The sequence below is a fragment of the Crocodylus porosus genome, unplaced genomic scaffold, assembly GCF_001723895.1.
Source record: "Crocodylus porosus isolate Cpor-Errol unplaced genomic scaffold, CroPor_comp1, whole genome shotgun sequence".
In the NCBI taxonomy this organism is placed as follows: Eukaryota; Metazoa; Chordata; order Crocodylia; family Crocodylidae; genus Crocodylus; species Crocodylus porosus.
This window is the reverse complement of record NW_017728886.1, coordinates 61,258,853-61,278,268: the sequence shown is the minus strand read 5'-3', so window position 1 is coordinate 61,278,268 and position 19,416 is coordinate 61,258,853. Positions and strand designations below refer to the sequence as shown.

The following is a 19,416-nucleotide window of genomic DNA, read 5'->3' as shown; positions in this document are numbered from 1 at the left end:
AAATGGTTACTATCAGGTAATGAAGCTAGATTTGTTTTCACACAGCATCCACACACACTCAGAGGAGTTAGGTGAGGGAAGAGTCCAGTGCACTAAAACGTACCCTTTTATTGTTCTCTTCCTCTTGTGCCTTTCTAAACTCGTGCTCTAAGGAACAGTCAATCTCATTGAAGAGGCCCACTTCCTCACAGTTCTTCAGGAATCGTGTTGGTGTAGGAGTCTGGTCTGAGGATAGATATCAAAAGGATCTACAATGGATGCTTTGCAGTAAAAGAAGGACAAACAGAATATACACATTCAGATAACCAGTGGATGGAGAAATATTTACCTGTTCCTTGGCATCCCTCTACTGCACTATAATTAAAAACAATGCAAAGCAGAGGCACTGAATTTTGAAATGGTATGAGAGATGCAGCATACAGTAGTTGTGCATTTAATAGATACAGTTTAGGGGCCAAATTCACATTTGTGTTGATACACAACTGTACGCCGCTAACTTGCACAACTCATCACTGTAACTGTACATAAAGCTCACTGTATCTGTACATAAAGCTACAGAAGTTGTATGCAAGTGATTCACTAGATGCACTTGCACAGCCATGTATAATATCGTATTTACCTAAAAGCAAGACGACTCTGAATTTAAGACAACTCCCAAACAATCAGCTACTAGACATGGAAACCAGAGATAAATTTGTTATGATTTTCCATGTCTAGAATCTACTTTTTGAAATGGTCATCTAAAATTTGTTCCCCGCAGCTGCTGCAGCAGGACAAGCAGTGGCAGAGGGTAGGTGGTGGTGGGCTGGTGGCAAAGGAGTCAAGTGGCCTGACTCTTGCCCCTTGCTGCCTGTCCCCCTCCACCACTTGCTCCCTTGACTCCCACCTCTACACAACTTACACCTGCCCTGCAGTACTCATACCCTCTGTCTCACCTCACATGCATGCCTCCCACCTTTCCCCCTGGCACCAGCACCCTGATGCCTACCCTTACCCGCAGTTCCTGCTTTCCCCTCCATACCACTTACCCTCCTGCCACCTGCCCTCCTATGCCTGTGGCCCCTCACACCTGTCCTTCCCCACAGTGCCTGCACCTGTCCCCACTGCTATTTGCCCCTCCCCACCCACTTCCACTGTCCCTCCTGCTGCCTGCCCTCCCACCACTTACTTTCCCCTTGTAACTCCCCAGCTATTGCTGGGAACTTCTCTGGCCTGGGACCAAGGGGCATGGAGCATGTGCTGCTTTCAGACCCAGTCCAACCACAGAGCAGCTGTTGTGGCAATGGCAGCTTCAGCCCTGGTCCTGGAGCCAGGCTTGAGCTTCTGTCACTGCTGTATGGCTGGGCTGGTGCCAGAGGCACCATATACTCTCTGTTCCCTACCTCCAGCCAGAGCAGAGCCCCAGCTGGAGCCACAGTTGCAAGTGGAAAGTAAGGTGGGAGAGGGTGGGAACAAAGGCAGAGAGATCAGAGGCTGTAGGGGGCAGGTGACAGTGCAGGGCACTGACTGGCTCCAAATCTGACCCCAGGCTCAGGATCAAAGTCCTGTTAAATGGGAGGGAAAAAAACCTCATCTTAGACGTGTGTAAGTATGGTGTATATATAGCCACAGGGTACAAGCACAAAGATTTAGCCATACAATCTTGTGCCTGAATTGTTGAAAGACTGACAAAAAAAGCATATTGTATACTGAGGATAACACAACAGAAGTGAAGGAAGGCAGAGACACCCTATTTTTTTAATTGGTTCCTTTTTTGAGGAAAGCCTTAGAATTATACCAGAAACTTTATTTAAAAGTTAATTATTCAGGCTTCATCTACACAAAAAAGTGAAAGGAAAGTGTTAATAGTTTTGTAATTCATTTTTAAAAAGACAAGCAATAGTAAAATTAAATTGTAATGTCCCCAATTCTTGCAAATCTTTTCTTTTCATTTAAAGTGGTAAGAAAGAACTGGATTCTCTTTAACGTTACAGCCAAAAGGGCTCAAGAGGGAAAAAAATCTTTTAGGCTTCTTTGGTAAGCAGTTCTAAGTGCCAACTCTCACTTTAGTCTGGGACAGAACATTAATGCATCTGCCTCAGTTTTTCTATCTTCAGGACTCTATTGACAGAAATCTGGCATGGTCACATATTACAAATATCTGACACACTGGTAAATAATGTGATACAAACCCTTCAAGCTCAAAGAGGAATGGCCAGATAGTCATTAAGGATAAACAGAGAAAGAGGGGGAGGGAGAGAAAAAGAGATGAAGAAGACAAGCTTCTCTTCTTCCTCAATGCACAATTCCCAACCCAACTCAAGCCACTGATTATTTTGTTGCCTGGGAGGGGTTCTGTGACCCACCTTCTAACCTGCCATCAGAATTAGTCACTCGCATCTCCCAAATGATTTAAAATCCATCCCAAAAGGATTAAAATAATATTTGTCTCACTAATCTCAGCAGCATGTGTTGGACCAAAATCTGACTTCAGTTAATGCTTGCAACTTAAGAGAGTTCTGTGGGGAAAATATAGCTCCACATACCTAGTGAAGATGGGTCAGGTTCTAATATGCCCCTATATTTCCCTGTTGTGGGGAACAGTTAGAAACAGAATGATCGTTACGTGATCAGCATAGCAACACATAGCAACCCCTAAACAAAGGGAACACAAAAGGAATGCATATAAAAGGAAATAAAATTTCCATTTGGAAATAAAGGGTCAGATCCTCTACTGGTATAAAAATCCATTCAGCTTCCCCAATTTCATTAAAGAAGACAATTTACACCTATGGAAAATCTGGTTCTAAAACTTTTAAGTCTCTTCTTTTTATTTGATAAATGTACTCATTTGTATCTGTAAGTTAAATTCAGTAACGCCTCATTTTTTTAAGACACATTTAATGGAACATACTGATGTAACATAAAAAGCAAATCCTTAGCTTTAAAAATCTCACTTCTTCCTTTTGGCTTGAGTGTTACATTTGTGATTTTCAAATAACAGATGAAAAAGGAAACAAAAAAATCTCGTATTTGTGAATGTGTGTACATTCATTTATTAGTTTCACAGCTAACTACTGTCCTACCCACAGCCAGGAACATGAGACTTTCCAAGTATCTTCAGTGAATTCAGTATAAGGAGCCAATTCTAGGAGGTGCTGACATCAATGGGAGCTGAGCTCACCCAAAGCTTCCCAGGATCATGTCCTAAATAAGTAGTGCCAAATTAATCTCTAGGGTAACCTCAGTGAACTTAGTGGAGCTCCACCAGAGATGAGTTTGGCCCAGAGCCTGGAATTTGTATTGAATAGAAAGTACTATAAAAAAGGAGGGAGAAACAGGTTTTATATCCAGGGGGATGAATGGTAACCCTACCTTACTGAAAAGCAATTTACTTTGTTATACTGAAGCTGAGCAGTGCCAAAACCTTCCAGAGTCTTTAGTTTTAGACTTTATGGTAAACATAAATTATCATATTTTATGAAAAGTTATACCGATATTAATTCAGCTATACATTTTCACAGACCAGTACAAAAATAGGGTTTCTAGAAGGCTTTAGTCAGAGCTCCATCCATCCCCACTAAGATAACTGCAAAAAAATCCCCCAAAAAACCCCCAAGACACAAAAATTTAAATTCCTCTGCTTTACAGAATTAGCTACCTAAATCTAGGGAGAAAGTGGTCTAAAAAGAATCTGTGCAGTTAAATTGTGGCTAATCTTGATCGCAATGCATGATTGGCCAAGAAGTTATGCATTATAGCAATCTGTTTTAGTAGATCAGGAGCTACAGCTCTAGTATTAAAGTATTTCTGAGGCACACACAGCTGAATGCACGAAGTAGCTACTGATTAGGAACAGCATCAAATACTTCTATTTCATGAATAAAAGGCAGACAAATGTATTATATCATCAAAACTTTAGAGATAATCAGTAGTTATGGAGGACTGAAGGCCAGATTCTACTTGCATTTGTTAAGGTGCTCCTTTACTCTACAAACAGCTGCTCTGAAAACAGAGGAGACAGGTATTACTCAACATGGATAGGTAACAGAATCTGCCCTCGAAGAGCTATTTTAAATGATTATCCAAAATGTAGAAGACTAACAGGACAATGACAATTACTCATATGGCTATGGACAAAAAATATACATAAACCAGTATAAGTGATCAGAAAACGGTTCAAATCTGTAACACAACAGAAGTTCAGCGCACATGAAGTGCTTTAAAAATGGCCAAAACCAGTTTAAGATAAACCTGGATGGATGTAGTATCAGACTTAAGTGCCTTAGGTTAAATCGGTTTATTGAACTTCTGTCCCAGAACCCCTCCAGATTCAGTTAACTCATAGTCCCCCAGCATCCCAGGATGCTTTGCACCTCCCTGGCAAAGCTCCCATTACAGGGTAGATGGGCTAGCTTTGACCCAAACTGTCTGCTCCAGCCAAGCAGGGAGGTGTTCTCTAATGTCCCCCGTATTCTGGCCTGGGCCACTGAAGGCATGTGGCTGCAATTCCAGAATCAAAAGTGAATGTCTGTTCACTTCTTTATTTGTTCAATCTATGCAGCTTAAACTAAATTACAAAGACTGGATAGATTCAGTTTCAGGCTTTTTGATGATCTATTCTTAGCCTATATTGTTATCTGAACTTCTGTGGTCTTGAAATCAGGCTAGGAAACCCATGAAAAGTTTTCTTACAAGATTTATAGTCCTTCTGGGTACTTGCTAAGTCAGATATGCCTCAACCACAGCTTTTCCCACAAAATCATTGTGCTCCATCCCTGAAACTAGCATATGCAACTTGTATATTTGTATGCAAAGTGGAGGGGTGCACTTTTACTCCCTTGCACTGGACAAGAATTATTCATATCAAATATATCCATTGACTTAAATTTCAGATGGGGCCTCCTCTTAGTTTTCTGAAGAGGTCCTAAACCATACTCAGAAAATATTTTTATCCAGACCAACACCACACTTCTTTTGGGAAGCAGAAAGTAACACTAGGAACATATGCAGCTGTCAAAAATACAGGAATATGATTGTCTAAGTCAGGTGAATCCTCAAGATGAATACAGGTTTCCCTGGCTTTATGTGGGTTCTGTGTGTGCAAATTCCCTCTTATGTGATGACCCTTTTTATACCAAAAAATCATTATATGCAAAGTAAATTCACTCTTACAGTTTGGTGGAAGCCCACAGTCAGCTACTTTGTGCAGTGTATTGTGGGAGTGTCACACACCAAAATATATTTTCCTGTGTGGATCTCTGCTCCTCGCTCATTGTCTGTGACATGTATTTCTGTAGTTGCCACCCCCATTATGACAGTGCCCTGTGCTTATGTGTGCTGTGGGTAAGTACCAAAATTGTCTTGTAAAAGTGGTAGAAATGGGTCTAGGGATCAGTACAGTTGAGGTCTTGGAATGTATCCCTATTTGTTACACTGGAAAGTGGGTTCCCTTTAAGCAAATATGAATTACGTTGTTTTCTAGGAATGCATGTACAGCATAAAGCTAGGGAAACCTGTATCTAGGAAAGACCTCAAAGAGACATAATAAAATATTCCCCTTTTCCCAATACCTGAAGATATGTTAATAGTTTCCAGCAATAGTTCACGCCATGATCTATCTGTCTGTTTCCAGCTTTGTAAGAACCAGCCTTTTGCTGCTATCACTCATGCTTGTGTGCACTGCATACTTGCTAAAGGTTAGACTCCAATGTCTGTCATCTGGACTACCTCACTCCCACTGGATACATAGTCCAGCATCTGCTAGGTTGCTCTGGAACTTCCAGCTCACTCCAGCTGTTTTTGGATCAAACCCTTTCTCCACACTGTCCAACTCAGATCAACTGCTTCTCCTTTCCTCTCCTTCCCTCTCTCTCTCAGCCCTCCCAGTCATAGCTTTTGGTGGTGAGCCTACAGTCATCATATGAGTGCTTCAGAAATTGTTCATTATCTAACCTCATAAAAAGTGCCTTTGGAAATATGGTAAAAATACTTGTCAACCTAGAGTTTAGAATCTCATGGTTGTTGCTAGAATGACCAAGACAGACACTAAGTTTCAGTAAGCCATAGAAATAGAACTTAAGGCTAGCACACTCAAAAGGCAAGGAGTACCCATAAATCTAATAAATAAATAAAATAAATAAATAATCGTGTACAAATTATCAGTTAATGTATTTACTCTATGGAAAAGATTTTCTCAAGAACTCAGTGGCCACTTTAAGGACTGTATTGTAGAGGCTTCAACACCAGTTTCAGCACCATAACAAGTAGCCAGATTTTAAATAGAATCCAGCACTAAGTCCACAATGGGTACCAGAGGGGACCTGAGCAGGGTGTGGGGCCTGGGGCAAATCAGCCCCTGTGAGGCCCTGCCCCCACGGGCCCCAGACCTGAAGCTGCCATCGTCATCGGTGGGGAGGGGAGGGTTATAAGCGGCTGGATGCAGAGCAGTCGCTCCAACCAGATCCATGCTGCCGCTGCTCCGCCTGGCTCCACGGGCCCCCCTAAAGCACAGGGCCTGGGGTGGCCACCCAGATTCACCCACCCTTAGGGACAGCCCTGATGGGTACTGACCACTTATCAGGTACCAACTGAATGTGATCTGCAGACCTGATCAGCAGACCTGACAATCAGGCCCTCTACAGACTCATTTAAAAAACATGGTGTAAAGTAACAGGAAATCTTGAAACTTAACCAAAGTAGAAGGAATGTATTTATTCAGTCATTGTTTCAGCGTTTAGTTGATTTTCTTTAAAAAACTGTGTTAGCAGTGTCCCAAAAAGGAGGATCAATCTGCATGGATGGTCTTTGAAACAGTAGCTGTAATAAGCACAGTGCTGGAGGAAATGTATCATTAGTTTGTTATGCTAAGAGTTTATTTGAATTATCTACCAGAGGATATTTTGCAACACCAGAATTGGCTCTTCGCATTTTCTCTTTCAAGGCATGAGTGGAAAAATTAAAGCATGATGCTGAGCAGAAAAACAGCAACATAAAAAAAGCAACAGAACCAAAGCATGGTTGTGCAAAACAAAAAAACCTTTTTATTTAAAAACCTTCAGCTTTTTAAGGTTTATAGTATTGACCATTAAACCATTGCAAATGCTATTCATCTACAATGTAGATGTCTGACAGCACAGATTCAAAAGCTGTAACTTGATGCATCATCTTTTTAAAAAAATGTTTAGTCTAGTCTGCATTAATAATAGGGATTTGGCTTGCTCAGCTGTGGAGCTCCACCAAACTTATGTATTTACCCATTTTTTACTTTCATGCAATGAAAACAAAGTCAAAGTAATAGGATAGTGCTGAAACTTGAAAGGCTGCTCATGACACAGCTATAGAGAAGACTGCCCTGATTGGTAGTTACTGCAGAAAAATAGGGCTAGGAGGGTACTCATGGGATCTTTACTGCTAATGGATTCATGATTTATAAAAGTGGGAAACTCTGTGAAGGGCTTGCACGTTGTCTAAAATGTCAGTCTCTTAACTAGAGGTGATCCAGTAGGGCACCAGCACTGGGTGCTAAATTGGAGCACAAAATTGACTCCCACCATTCCTGACACCTCAGCTTCCTGGCCACTGGGCACAAAAACTGCTTGCTATGCCTCTGCAAAATGTAATCAAGCAGCCCTTAGTGATGAAAGAATGGGTTAGGCATTATTTTAAAAAGCTGGATAAGTACAAGTCCATGAGGCTGGATCCAATGCATCTAAGTGTGCTGAGGGAGGTAGCTGATGTGATTGCAGTTGCTGGCCATTATCTTTGAAAACTTGTGGTGATCAGGGGACATCCCAGGCAATTGGAAAAGGGCAAATATAGCATCCAAGAAGGAAGATAAGGAGGAGGATCCAGAGGACTAGACTGGTCACCCTCACCTCAGTCCCCAGAAAAATCATGGAGTAGGTCCTCAAGGAAGCACTTGGAGGAAAAGATGATCAGGAACATTCAGCATGGATTCCCCAAGGGCAAGTCATGCCTGAGCACCTTGATTGCCTTTTATGATGAGATGACTGGCTCTGTGGATGTGGGGAAAGCAGTGGACATGATATACCTTGATTTTAGTAAAGCTATTGAGACCATCTCCCACAGCATTCTTCAAAGCAAACAAAGGAAGTATGGGTTGGATAAATCTATCCTTGGACTGTAAGGAGGATACAAAGATGGCTGGATCATCAGGCTTAATGGATAGTAATCAATGGCTTGATGTCAAGTTGGAAACTAGTGTCAAGCAGAGGGCCCCAGAGGTTGGTCCTAGGGTAGCTTTTGTTCAATAACTTCATTACTGATCTGGAAGTTGGGACGGAGTACACCCTCAGCAAGTTTGCAGATGACACCAAGCTGGGGAGAGTAGTAGATACACTAGAGGGTAGGGCTAGGATTCAGAGTGACCTAGACAAATTGGAGGATTAGGTCAAAAGAAATCTCATGAGGTTCAACAAGGAAAAGGGCAAAGTCCTGCACTTAGGCCGGAAGAATCCCATGCACCAGGACAGCCTTGAGACCAACTGGCTAAGCAACAGAAAAGGACCTGGGGGTTACAGTAGACAAGAAGCTGAATATGAGACAGAACTGTGCTCTTGTTGCAAAGAAGGATAACAGCATACTCAGCTACATTAGTAGGAACCTTGCCAGATGACCAAGGGAAGTGATTCTTCCCCTCTGTTTTGCACTGGTAAGGCCACATCTGGATTACTGTGTCCAGTATTGGGCCCCCCACTACAGAAACAATGTGGAAAGTTGAAGTGGGTCCAGCAGGAGTGCAACAAAAATGGTTAGGGGCTGGGGCCCATGACTTATGAGGAAAGGCTGAGGGAACTAGGTTTATTTAGTCTGCAGAAGAGAAGAATGTGGGGAAATTTGATAGTTTCTTTTAACTATCTGAAGAGGGGTTCCAAAGAGGATGGAGCTTGACCGTACTCAGTGGTGGCAGATGACAGAACAAGGAGCAATGGTCTCAAGTTGCAGCAAGGGAGGTTTAAGTTGGATATTAGGAAAGACTTTCTCCCTAGGAGAAAGCATTGGAATGGGTTATCTAGAGAGGTGGTGGAATCTCCATCCTTGGAGTTTAAGGCCCGGGATGACAGAGCCCTGTATGGAACAACCCCTGCTCAAGGAACAACCTACTTGAGCAGGGGATTGGACTAGATGGCCTCCTGAGGTCCCTTCCAACCCTAATATTCTGTGATTCTAATAGTGGGTCCTCTGTCCTGGGGCAGGAGAGAAAGGTATTTTTCTGAGCCTGAATTATCTCAAACATCCCATCTTTTTGATGAAAAAATGATAGAAATCTCTTTTTTTTCCCCTTACCCTCTTCCCTTAACATACAGTAGGGCTGACATTATCCCAGTACCTTCCAGAAAATGTTTTGCCATCTTTCAAGATAGCATTCATGTTAGCTACCTGACACCCACTTATATTTTAACGACATACTTATCAAGGTAACAGTTCCTTCTTCACCAGTTCAGTCCAGGAAATCTATTGCTATTTAGTGCTATCTACTCAGGGTCAGTGTCCTGTTGCAGAAATTATCAGATGGAAGAACAAAGCTGCCCTTATTCTATCAGCGCCAACACACTGAACTAATGTAGTGGAACACTCTGATAATGAGTTAAGTCAGGGCCGTCCAACTTTTAAGTGGGTGGGAAGTGGTTCCAGGGTGAGCCATGAGTTTCCAGGCCACACAGTGAACAGACATACCCCCTCCGCCACTGTACCATGCACCTATCTGCCAACCTGCCCTACTGCAGTGCACACCTGTATGGCCCCAGGCTCACCTTCAGCTTTCCTAGTCAGCAGCACTGCACCACCCTAGAGAAGCCTGGAGACTCTGGCTGCTGTTGCAGCTGGAACAATGTGGGGCAGCAGTGGCTGGGCAGGAGTCCAGGGGCTGCAACTTAACCCTTCATGGGCTGCCCGTTGGACAGACCCAAGTTAAATTATGGACCAGGTCCTGCCTGATGTAAATCAAATGTAACTGCATCAGCTTCACTGAGGCTCTGCACAAGACACTGCCATGGTTTTAAGGTTCATTTTAAACTTATCCTTCAATTATAAAATAATACTACATTAAGTAGGAAAAAGGAAGAGAATTCATACCTCAAAAGGTGCACCTGAAAGAATTTTTCAAGCTATATTTTATTTGGTTTTTAGTTTGTCAGTTCCAGCACTCTGATAACAACAGAAATCCACAGAAAAAAAATACCACTGGGATGATATTTGTTTGATATTGAATCAGTCAAAAATGCAAGTTTCATACTAGTCCCAAACTGCTAATCAGCTTATGTCAAATGAAGCATGAGGACTGATAACTCTTGTAGCTTCCTTAAACTCACATGCTAATTGATTCTGCCCAATATATTTTTAACTAGTTCTTTTCATCCTTCCTGGAACACTAAAAGTAAATAAAAGCGGGTACAATATTAAAAGATGGTTATTTTATATGGTTATCCCATCTGATAATAGAAAAGTCTAACTGCACATAGCTTTCTTATAAAGCAATTGCTGCTGCAGGTTTTGAAGGTACTGATAACAGAAACAATTTTGACAAAGAAACAAAAAAGAAAGACAAGGAGGCAAATGTTTAAAGGGAAAGCCTGCCTCCTCCCATATATCATTTCTATTTTTTGTTATGAAATTCAAGAATAAAACATCTCCAACTTTACAGAAAAATTTTTTCCCCAAGGTTTACACAAGCAATGAAAAAAAACCCCGGCTCCTTGGCATCCAACAGCAGAGTGTTAAAACTTTCAAAATGGGGGTTGGAAAAAAAAAAAATCCCTATAACAGAAGAGGTACCTAGGGTTGCCATGATGCCCCCCTAGTGGCCATCTCAATGCTGCCTCTCCCTTGCCTTTGCCACGCAGGGTCTCACCCTACTTTCTCACCTGCCATGTCTTGGTGCTAGAAAATGATGAAGGGAGGCTGCTCTCAGAGACAGGTAAGCCTAGGTTTTCTCTCTTTCTCCTTGTCTCAGTCCCTTGTTCCCTCCAGTCCTATGTCCCTTAAAGACTAAATTTGTGGCCTCCTTCCACCCCTACAGCCATGCCTATGCCTCACAGATGTTCCTCTGTACACTGTTCTGTCCCCTGTAGAAGCCTCAGCCCTCTTATCTTTAGCCTCATTTTCCTCTGGTCGCTGACCTCCAGCCCTGGCCCACTGATTTGGGGTCAGCTCCCTCAGCCTCAGCCCTGTCAGTTCTCTGCATGTCTGGGCCCCTGGTCCCTGTGTCTGTCTCTCATTTCGAGATCCTGACCCTGTCTCTCACTCTGCACCCCTGGCCCTCACTGTCTCTGGTGCTTAGCCCTCTGGCCCCTGATCCCAGGCCGAGCTGCTTGCCTCTCCAGCCCTTAGCCCTCTTCTTAAGCTACATTTAAGACTCTAGAGACATTCAAAAAGCCTGAGGTGGAATTGATCCTAAATAATGCTGTTTTCTGTAAGCAGCATAGTTTAGATTGGTAGCAAACAGAACACACATTCACCATTTGCTTGTGGGGGAGCAAATCTTAGAGCAGGTTCTGTCATTTTTAAACCAATCTATGTGCGCCAAACTTGTGTTCTGTTATAGGTACAGACAAGTTTTGTGTGCTGACCTTCTCTTCTGTTATGGGTTTAGATTGGTTTCCAATCACTTATATCAGTAAAAGCATAATGTCTATACCTGGCCTAAAAGGGAGATGTGGATTAGGCAATGGGCACATTGTAAGTTCCTCTTGCCCCACCTCTCAGACTCAATCTGCCCCCAAACACTCTTGGTGCACTTCTGTACAGACAGCTCCTTCAAAACTGAGCTCATCAACAATGCTCTGGGTGCATACCCACTGTATACAGGTACAGTGGTTTGAAGCAGCTTCACTACCAAAAGACACCCTAACCTGCAAAATGAATCTTCCCATTTGTACACACACAGAATAGAAATCTACAGGCACAGAAGGCATGTGTGCACTTTTATAAGTCCAGTTCTTTTGTGTGTTATGTGCTTTTAACAGTTGTTCTTTAACATTTTGCATTTTAAAAGCAACAAGGAGGAAAAGGGCATTCTGGGGTCTGTATAAAATACCCTAGATATGATTTTTTAAAATAAACAAAAAAATACACCCTTCCCCAAAAATGTTTGCAAGCAATTGCTGACAATTCTATTAAAGATAGAGGGGTATTGAAACACACAAGCTTAGCACTGGGGTAGATCCATTGGCAGTCATGCCCTTCCTTTGATTCCCGTTCCACCCAAAATTTAAAGCCAGCTGCCCGGCAGCAGCAGCAATGGCAGCAGCAGCATTTCTTTTCAGGAAATGCTGAGGTCATAAATTGACTTCATGGATCATTAGAATTTATCTGATTCCTGCTAATCTCTCTTCACTCCACAACCCTCTCTCCTTTTTAATGGTTTTGATGTTCTGAAGCAGAATGCATTGCATTCAAAAGCTTGTCTAAGTCTATGCCAACTATGTAGTTTGTTCAATAAAGGACAGACCAACAAAAATCCTTGCTTCTCCCATGTTTCTAGACCATCATAGCTACAGCACCACTCCAGCGCTACCCTTTTCTCCGCAATTTTCCTGTTTGTTACTCTTCTTCTTATTTCACAGCCCTGCAGACTGTTTCTAGTTCTAGCTAGAAACATTAACTCAAAGTGTGGAAACTTTAATTCAGATTAAAATTAACCGAGTGTGGAAATAACTGTCAATGAAATGTTAAATTCACTGTCAAGATGCTGAAGAAGGCTAGATTCTGTTTTATGAACATCAGTAAGACATGTATATTTAATTAAGGAAACTACATAATATATAGTATAGAAAATTAATGCACATTCCAATAAAGTGATATTTGTTCTTGCTTTGATCTCAACCTGAATAATACAGCCCTAGGCAACTAGTATATTAGTAAAGGTTCTAGTTTCTTTTAACCAGAGAAAAAAGTGTGTGTTGTGTTATATGTGATTATATACCACATCATTTACACCCCCCTTTTCAAAGTCCTAGATCTGCCCATGGCTGGGTGATATGAAAGAGTGAGAACAAGATTATATTTACTTTTGAAAAAATACCTTAGCCCATTTATATATATGCTAACAGAATATTTGTGGAGTATGAATATAACTTCTATAAATTTAAGTCTTTAAAATACACCTATTTGCATTGTAGTTTAATGGTCCACATGTATCATGTCAACAGTCTATGTTAACACTTCTGTTTTCCATTATTTCCCATTTCTAAGTGGGTAAGTGTTTTAAAGCAGTGACTTTTGTTGCTGGATCCTGGAGTAAGATTCTCTTAAGTGTCTATGTGTTCATGACAAATGAGACTGTGCCAGAATTGTTTTGTACCCTACAAATCTGATATCAAAATAAAATAAATGTGGCTCAAGTTCAGTAATCTCTCTTTCCCTTGTATCAAACTGGGGAAGAGGCAAACAATGGCAGCTACCATTTTGTCTAGAAATGCATAAGCTAGTTTGTTCCATTTCTACTTGGTTATTAATTGGGGTACTTTTAAAATGTAACGCTTGGTGGTATTAAGCTTTCCAGTACAAGTAATTCTGACATCTTAAAAACAGACATTTCACTTGATTCTCACATTCATGACTTCTTACCTGATAACATATTATCTGTTTTTATTGAAGGAAACTTCAAAGTCATTTCATGTTTGTGCCTGTGAATCATCAGATGATCCTCTGTTGGAAAGCGCTGTCAGGCAAACAGAGAAGGGAAGAAAAAAGCATTTAGTTCTCTAATAAACTTTTGGCAATAGACAGAATTTAAAAAAAAGAACCAACCATCCAAATAACACAGAAACAGCCAAAAAGAGAGACTACTTAGCCCACTGAATAGGGGTTGGGTTGTCTTGATCTGTGGCCTTTGCCCCCAGATAAATGCCTTTATTGAAGAGGAGAGCCACCATATGCTTTGCTGTTTTGGACTTCAGAATCCACTCCTTTCCCTTCTGAAAACAGTTATGTCCCTCTCTCAGGAGCCAAACTGGAAGAAAGCACCCTGACGCAGGTTTTGGGAGCATCAGGGACCAAAAGGCTGGGGTCTTAGATTCAGAAGGATTTTGGACTTCCTCTACTCTAGGGTTAGGGACAGAAGTTACACATAAACTGGTATAAGTGATCAGAAATTGGTTCATGTCTGTAACACAATAGAAGTTCAGTGCACATAAACCACTTTCAAAATGGCTAAAACCAGTTTAAGATGAACCTGGATGGATGTAGTAGACTTAACTGATTGAGGTTAAATCGGTTTATTGAACTTTTCTGCCCCACATCTCCTCAAGATTCAAGTTAACTCACAGTCCCCTGGCATCCCAGGATGCTTTGCATCTCCCTGGGGAAAAGCATGACATGTTCTGCTACAACTACATCTGCCTGTCATGACACAAGTGAGCTAAAATGACTTAACTTTGAAACAGATTTAAAGGTAAAGCAGTTTTGCTACATTTCCAAATTGTGCAGTTGCACAGTAACAACTTATGTCAGTGTTCTTTGATATCAACAAAATTGTTACAGTTGTGTCTCCCCTAAAAGAGCAGGCACTACTATTCACTACACATTATTGCAATTCTTTGTTTAATAGGGTCATTTACAGAGTCTCAAGGTAGGCTAGGATATGTCCATATGATTTTGTAAAAAGCACCATTTTAACGTGGGAGATCTCTTGCAGAAAAACAAAAAACTGCTAGTAAAATGAAAATGACTTGGTGCTTCCAAGATGGTACATCCCATATTAAGTGACTTTGCTAGTGGCTATAGCAAAATAGCTATAGTCATAGAGGGTATAACATACTATCTAGTTACATAGACACAGCAGAGTAAATAATGTAGAAACATTCTCAAAAGAAAAAAAACTCCCAAAGACCCTTCCTAACTGTGAAATCCTGATTCACTGTTTACTCATCTGGAAGAAATACAAGCACTAGAAATTGACAATGAGAATAAATGGAATGTGGGAAAACGCTCCATGCTAATGTTGTGAGAAGAAACACAATGTAGAAATGAAATTTCCTTCATGGAATGCTGTGCTTCTGTCTTCAGTGTGAAAATCAGCAGGGTCAAAGAATGCCTGCTGGGATTGGGGGGAAAAGCCACTCCTTCAATCCAGTCTCTTATGTCTTTGCTAAATGTGCCTCGTTTCCGGTACATAAGATCAGCTAACTCATTCTTCAAATGTAGAAACTGGTTGATGAAGGAGTTACCAAAGCTCTTAGCTAGACTGCCGTGCTACAGCTGCCATACTATGCATTTCTGTCAATTGTTTTGTGGAAGTAGGGACTCTGGAATCTAGGAAAGGTTTAACTTGCTATGTTGAGATTTAAAATTACGAATCCTGCTTCAAGGGCTGATCCAAAAATCCATTAAATTCAATAGAAAGTCTTTTATTGATTTATCTGGTAGACCAACCAGGCCATCAGTTACCTGCCAACATCTGAACTCAAATTTTCTACAGTTCTATTCCAAGTCTTGATGAAAAACATCATAGCCTAAAAACTTCAATAATTATAAAATAGCCTGCACTTCCATCAGAGAAGCTCATAGGATTCTAAAGATACAATGCCTGAAGACTTTCAATGAGGTATGCACGAATTTTCTTCAATCATAGAGATGCCTGGGGAGATTAAGTCATGTAAACAAGGTTAGATAGCAGACCTGTGTCCAAACTGGAAAAGAAGATCACTTCTAGTGAATCCTTGTGTATTCTCATTACTGAGATAAACTAGCATAAACAATACAATAGATGGAGGTTTCTGCATCGTTGTAGGGATCAATGACGTCATTGATAACCAGTGATACAGAATACTGAAATTTAAATGTAGAAGGTAAACTGACAATTGGTTTATTTTTTTTTTTTTAAAGAAAAGCCTGAACTTCTAATATTATGGACTAGATTGAACCCCTATACACAGCAAGAAGCAATGTGCATATTTTGGGTCAAACTTTGGCAATACAGTTCAATTAAAATGGAGGGTACATAATAGAAAGATATCTTATAATATGAAGCATTAAAGTATTAATATGTTGATTAAAAATCAGGTTACCATCTGCTACATGAAATAAAACTTAGCAGTTTTTACAAAAGAGTAAGAAAGGAAATGAAATACTAGAAGAGCTGTATCCCTTCTGAACCAGTGGATTCTTCTTCTTATGTTCTCCATCACTTTTAAATTGGAGGAAAGTTCAGTCTAGTTTAAAATAAATGGATCAGGTTGGGGGACATAAAGTGAAGGGGGGGGATAGTTAGCCACTAGCTTCTAACTACCTGCCTATTTTAATTATTCAATAACAACATATTGGACAAAGGAGAAAGAGAAAAAGGAGGAGGAAGAGCAGGAGGGGGCGGGGTTGGAAACCACTGTATTAACATGATGATAATGATTATGATGATGCATTATACAAGCCCATGCTTGTGCTGTGGTCTTAATTAATATTGTCACTGACTTCACTCACCTGTGAGCAGCCTGGGGCACTGCAGACAAAGGGCCTCTCCTGCTCCAAGTTCATCTTTGATTCCTCATAAATCTACACATTAAAAAGGAGGAGAGAAAGGGAACTTATAAATATATACATTCTAAACTTCAAGAAATATGGAAAATACAGCACTGAATTACTTTTAAAAAAATGGCAAATGGCAAAAGAGACGAGAAAAAAAATCATCACAGTTTCAGGGTCCTAACTTGCTAGAATTCATTAAGTTCCCATCTACATTCTTGTTACTCTTTCCTGAGCATATATTTACTTTGAAGGGGGAAAAAAACCATTAGGCTGTCAAAGTAAAAATCCTGCTTTGGAAAAAACATATGTTCAGTGTTGTTATTAAATAAGGACACATCAATTCAGAAACATCTCATATTAATAGTTTTTACCTTTCTTTCTTCAGTTCCTGCTGAACATTTTAACCAGCTTGCTTTAATTCTTAATTAGAGACCCCATGTCTTAAATAGTGAATTTTCTTTAACATATTAAGCATATACTTTATGTGAAGTCCAAAGCACTTGAGACAAATATACATCCGAGTCCTGTAAGGATCTGTTAGATTTTAGATTTCATAAGATCTGCAATCTAGCAAAAGGCAGAACTGTTGTGCCCTCACATGTAATTGCAGTCAAGTATTTTAATTTTGGCCCGCACCTTGAGAAAGAACTGATGGCCAATGATAAAAGAATAAGCAGAGGGGGGCATTTGCCTCACCACATTGGAAACAGCTTTCAGAGAACAGTTATATAGCTAAATTTGAGCCAGCATTAGAGCACATTGCTGACTAACTTGGATAACATTTTTCTAAAAAAAAGACATTGAAAGCTTTAAAATAAGATCTACCATTTTCTGAAACATTTGAACCTTACTCTTTCTGCAAGTAGCATCAACATGAAGCGTAGAAAGCATTTTTTCAGGGTTTTTTCACATTATGTAGTCTGGGTATATTCTTGGTAGTCTGGGTATATTCATTTTCACTGAATATACACATTTACCACATGCCATCTATGTTTATGTGGCTTACTTTAAGCTGCCTGAGCTTAGACCAGGTATGGCATGCTCAGCTATCAGCCACTACCAAAAGCTGCATGGACAACCCAAAGTTACTTGGAGTGTGGAGAGGGGCTGCCATGAACAGGCAGATTGGCAGGTCAGGGAAGAAGGCTAACAGGTCTATGGGGGGTGGGGGGATTGCTGGGACCATGATGGGGATGGGGTCTGGTCATGGTAGGGAGTCAGGGGACTGCAAATAGCTTGGTCAGGGTCAAGGGAGATGGCAATAGCACAACTGTATGGTTAGGGTGCATGTCTGGGCTTTCCCAGCCCTGAGGTTGTGCTGTGAACACCTTCAGGCATCCAAGCAATTGAATCATAAAGAAGTAGGGCTGGAAGAGACCTCCATAGGTCATCTAGTCCAACCCTTCCTGCCCCATGCGGTAATCAACAAAGCCCAGAAGCATGGGAAATACCCACAGTAGAACACAAATATAGCTACACCTACATCATCCCTGACCAGTGGTTGTCCAACCTCTTCTTGAACAACTCCAGTGATGAAGAGTCCACAACTTCCCTAGGCAGTCTATTCCACTGTGTCACTATTCTAACATTAGTTTAATCCTTTCCTAGACCAGGTTAACTCTTCCTTGATCTAAGTGTGTGCACCTCCTGAATTGCAGTAACTTGGATCAGGCATTCCATTTTTTTGCCCAAATTCATTCCTCTGAATGGCTGTGTGGTTGGGCATTCAGATCGACCTGACCCTGGTTAGGCCAACCTAAATGTAACTCCTGTATGTACCCATTGTGTTCCTGCTTGGCCCATTATTTTCTCTTTCAGTTTGTGTGGGTCTTTCATACAACAAAGAGAGAAAAACTTTTTGTAATAAAGAAAATGTATAAAACCACAAAAATGGCAGAGGCCTTCTGGGGTGTTGAAATCACTCTAACCCACATTTTAAATGCCATTGTTTCAGGCTGATTGTGCATTTTTGTCAGAGACAGCTGCCCTAGGTTTATTTGTATCATTAAGTGTTCCCTATTTATACTGAACTTCAAAGAAGCTTTACTTACTGAGAAATTTTGGGCATATGCCACAGACAATCACCATTGGCATCCTGAACATCCCAGCCCAGACCTATACATATAAAGTGTATTCCTTATTTTTCACTGTAAATAAAAATTTCAGATAATGGATTTCTTGTCCTTCTTTTTCAAGAAAAAGCCATAAATATGCTGGATCAACAGGTAAGAAAAACAGATTTCTTATTTGTCAGGATATGTACTACATCAGGATGGCTAAACTGCAGCACAAGTGGCATGCACAACCTGTGTGTGTGGCACATGGCAGATGAAAGAGGGAACAGGCAGCACAGTGGTAGAAAGAGCAGGGAGCAGAAAGCAGAGCAGGAGATCAGGCAGGGAGCAGAAAGCAGAGCAGGAGATTGAGCAGAGGAAGGGGATTGATGTAGCGCTCAGAGGGTGCAGGGCTAATTTGTGCCATTCCAGCCAAAAAAGGTTGGCCCCCACTGTATTATATGATGGCCAGCATCCTGAATGCACTCATATTGCTCTACCCATGTCCTTTAACTCTGTCCCACTGTGACAATCTCTCTGAGTGAGCATCTTCTAGTCTACGGTGTTTCCTGAGGACAACCAAGGACATAGAAGAGCACTCACTGGATGACTGCCACAATTCTCCCCGCTTCTTGTGGTGGGGAGGAGGGAAGAGTAGAGCAATGTGTGATGCTGGAGGACCACTGGAGCATGCCGACTGTGACAGGATGGGACCTAGGGGTGCCGTGAACTCCCCTAGCGCCTCCTACCATGCCAGGTCGGTGTCAACCCACCCTCACCATCTTGCCCACCATGTCTTTGATGTCTTAAGTTTCATAGTTTCATAGTTTCATAGTAGCTAGAGTCGGAAGGGACCTAGGTAGATCATCTAGTCCGACCCCCTGCCTTAGCAGGAAAG

The 19,416-nt window shown here is 41.2% G+C and overlaps 1 protein-coding gene across 2 annotated transcripts in view; it reads right to left on the bottom strand.

Annotated features, from left to right (window-relative positions):
* Positions 1-19,416, bottom strand: part of CREB5 (cAMP responsive element binding protein 5) — a 356,099-nt gene that overhangs the window by 282,629 nt on the left and 54,054 nt on the right. The window contains exons 2-4 of one of the 2 annotated variants that reach the window (XM_019535356.1): positions 16,420-16,491; positions 13,570-13,663; positions 104-225 (exon numbers count right to left, since the gene is read on the bottom strand). In XM_019535356.1, coding sequence (XP_019390901.1) covers positions 104-225; positions 13,570-13,663; positions 16,420-16,473 — 270 coding nt within the window. In that variant the 5' untranslated portion in view covers positions 16,474-16,491. Of the gene's footprint in view, positions 1-103; positions 226-13,569; positions 13,664-16,419; positions 16,492-19,416 lie in introns of those variants that run through there. The other variant, XM_019535363.1, reaches the window with a different exon arrangement.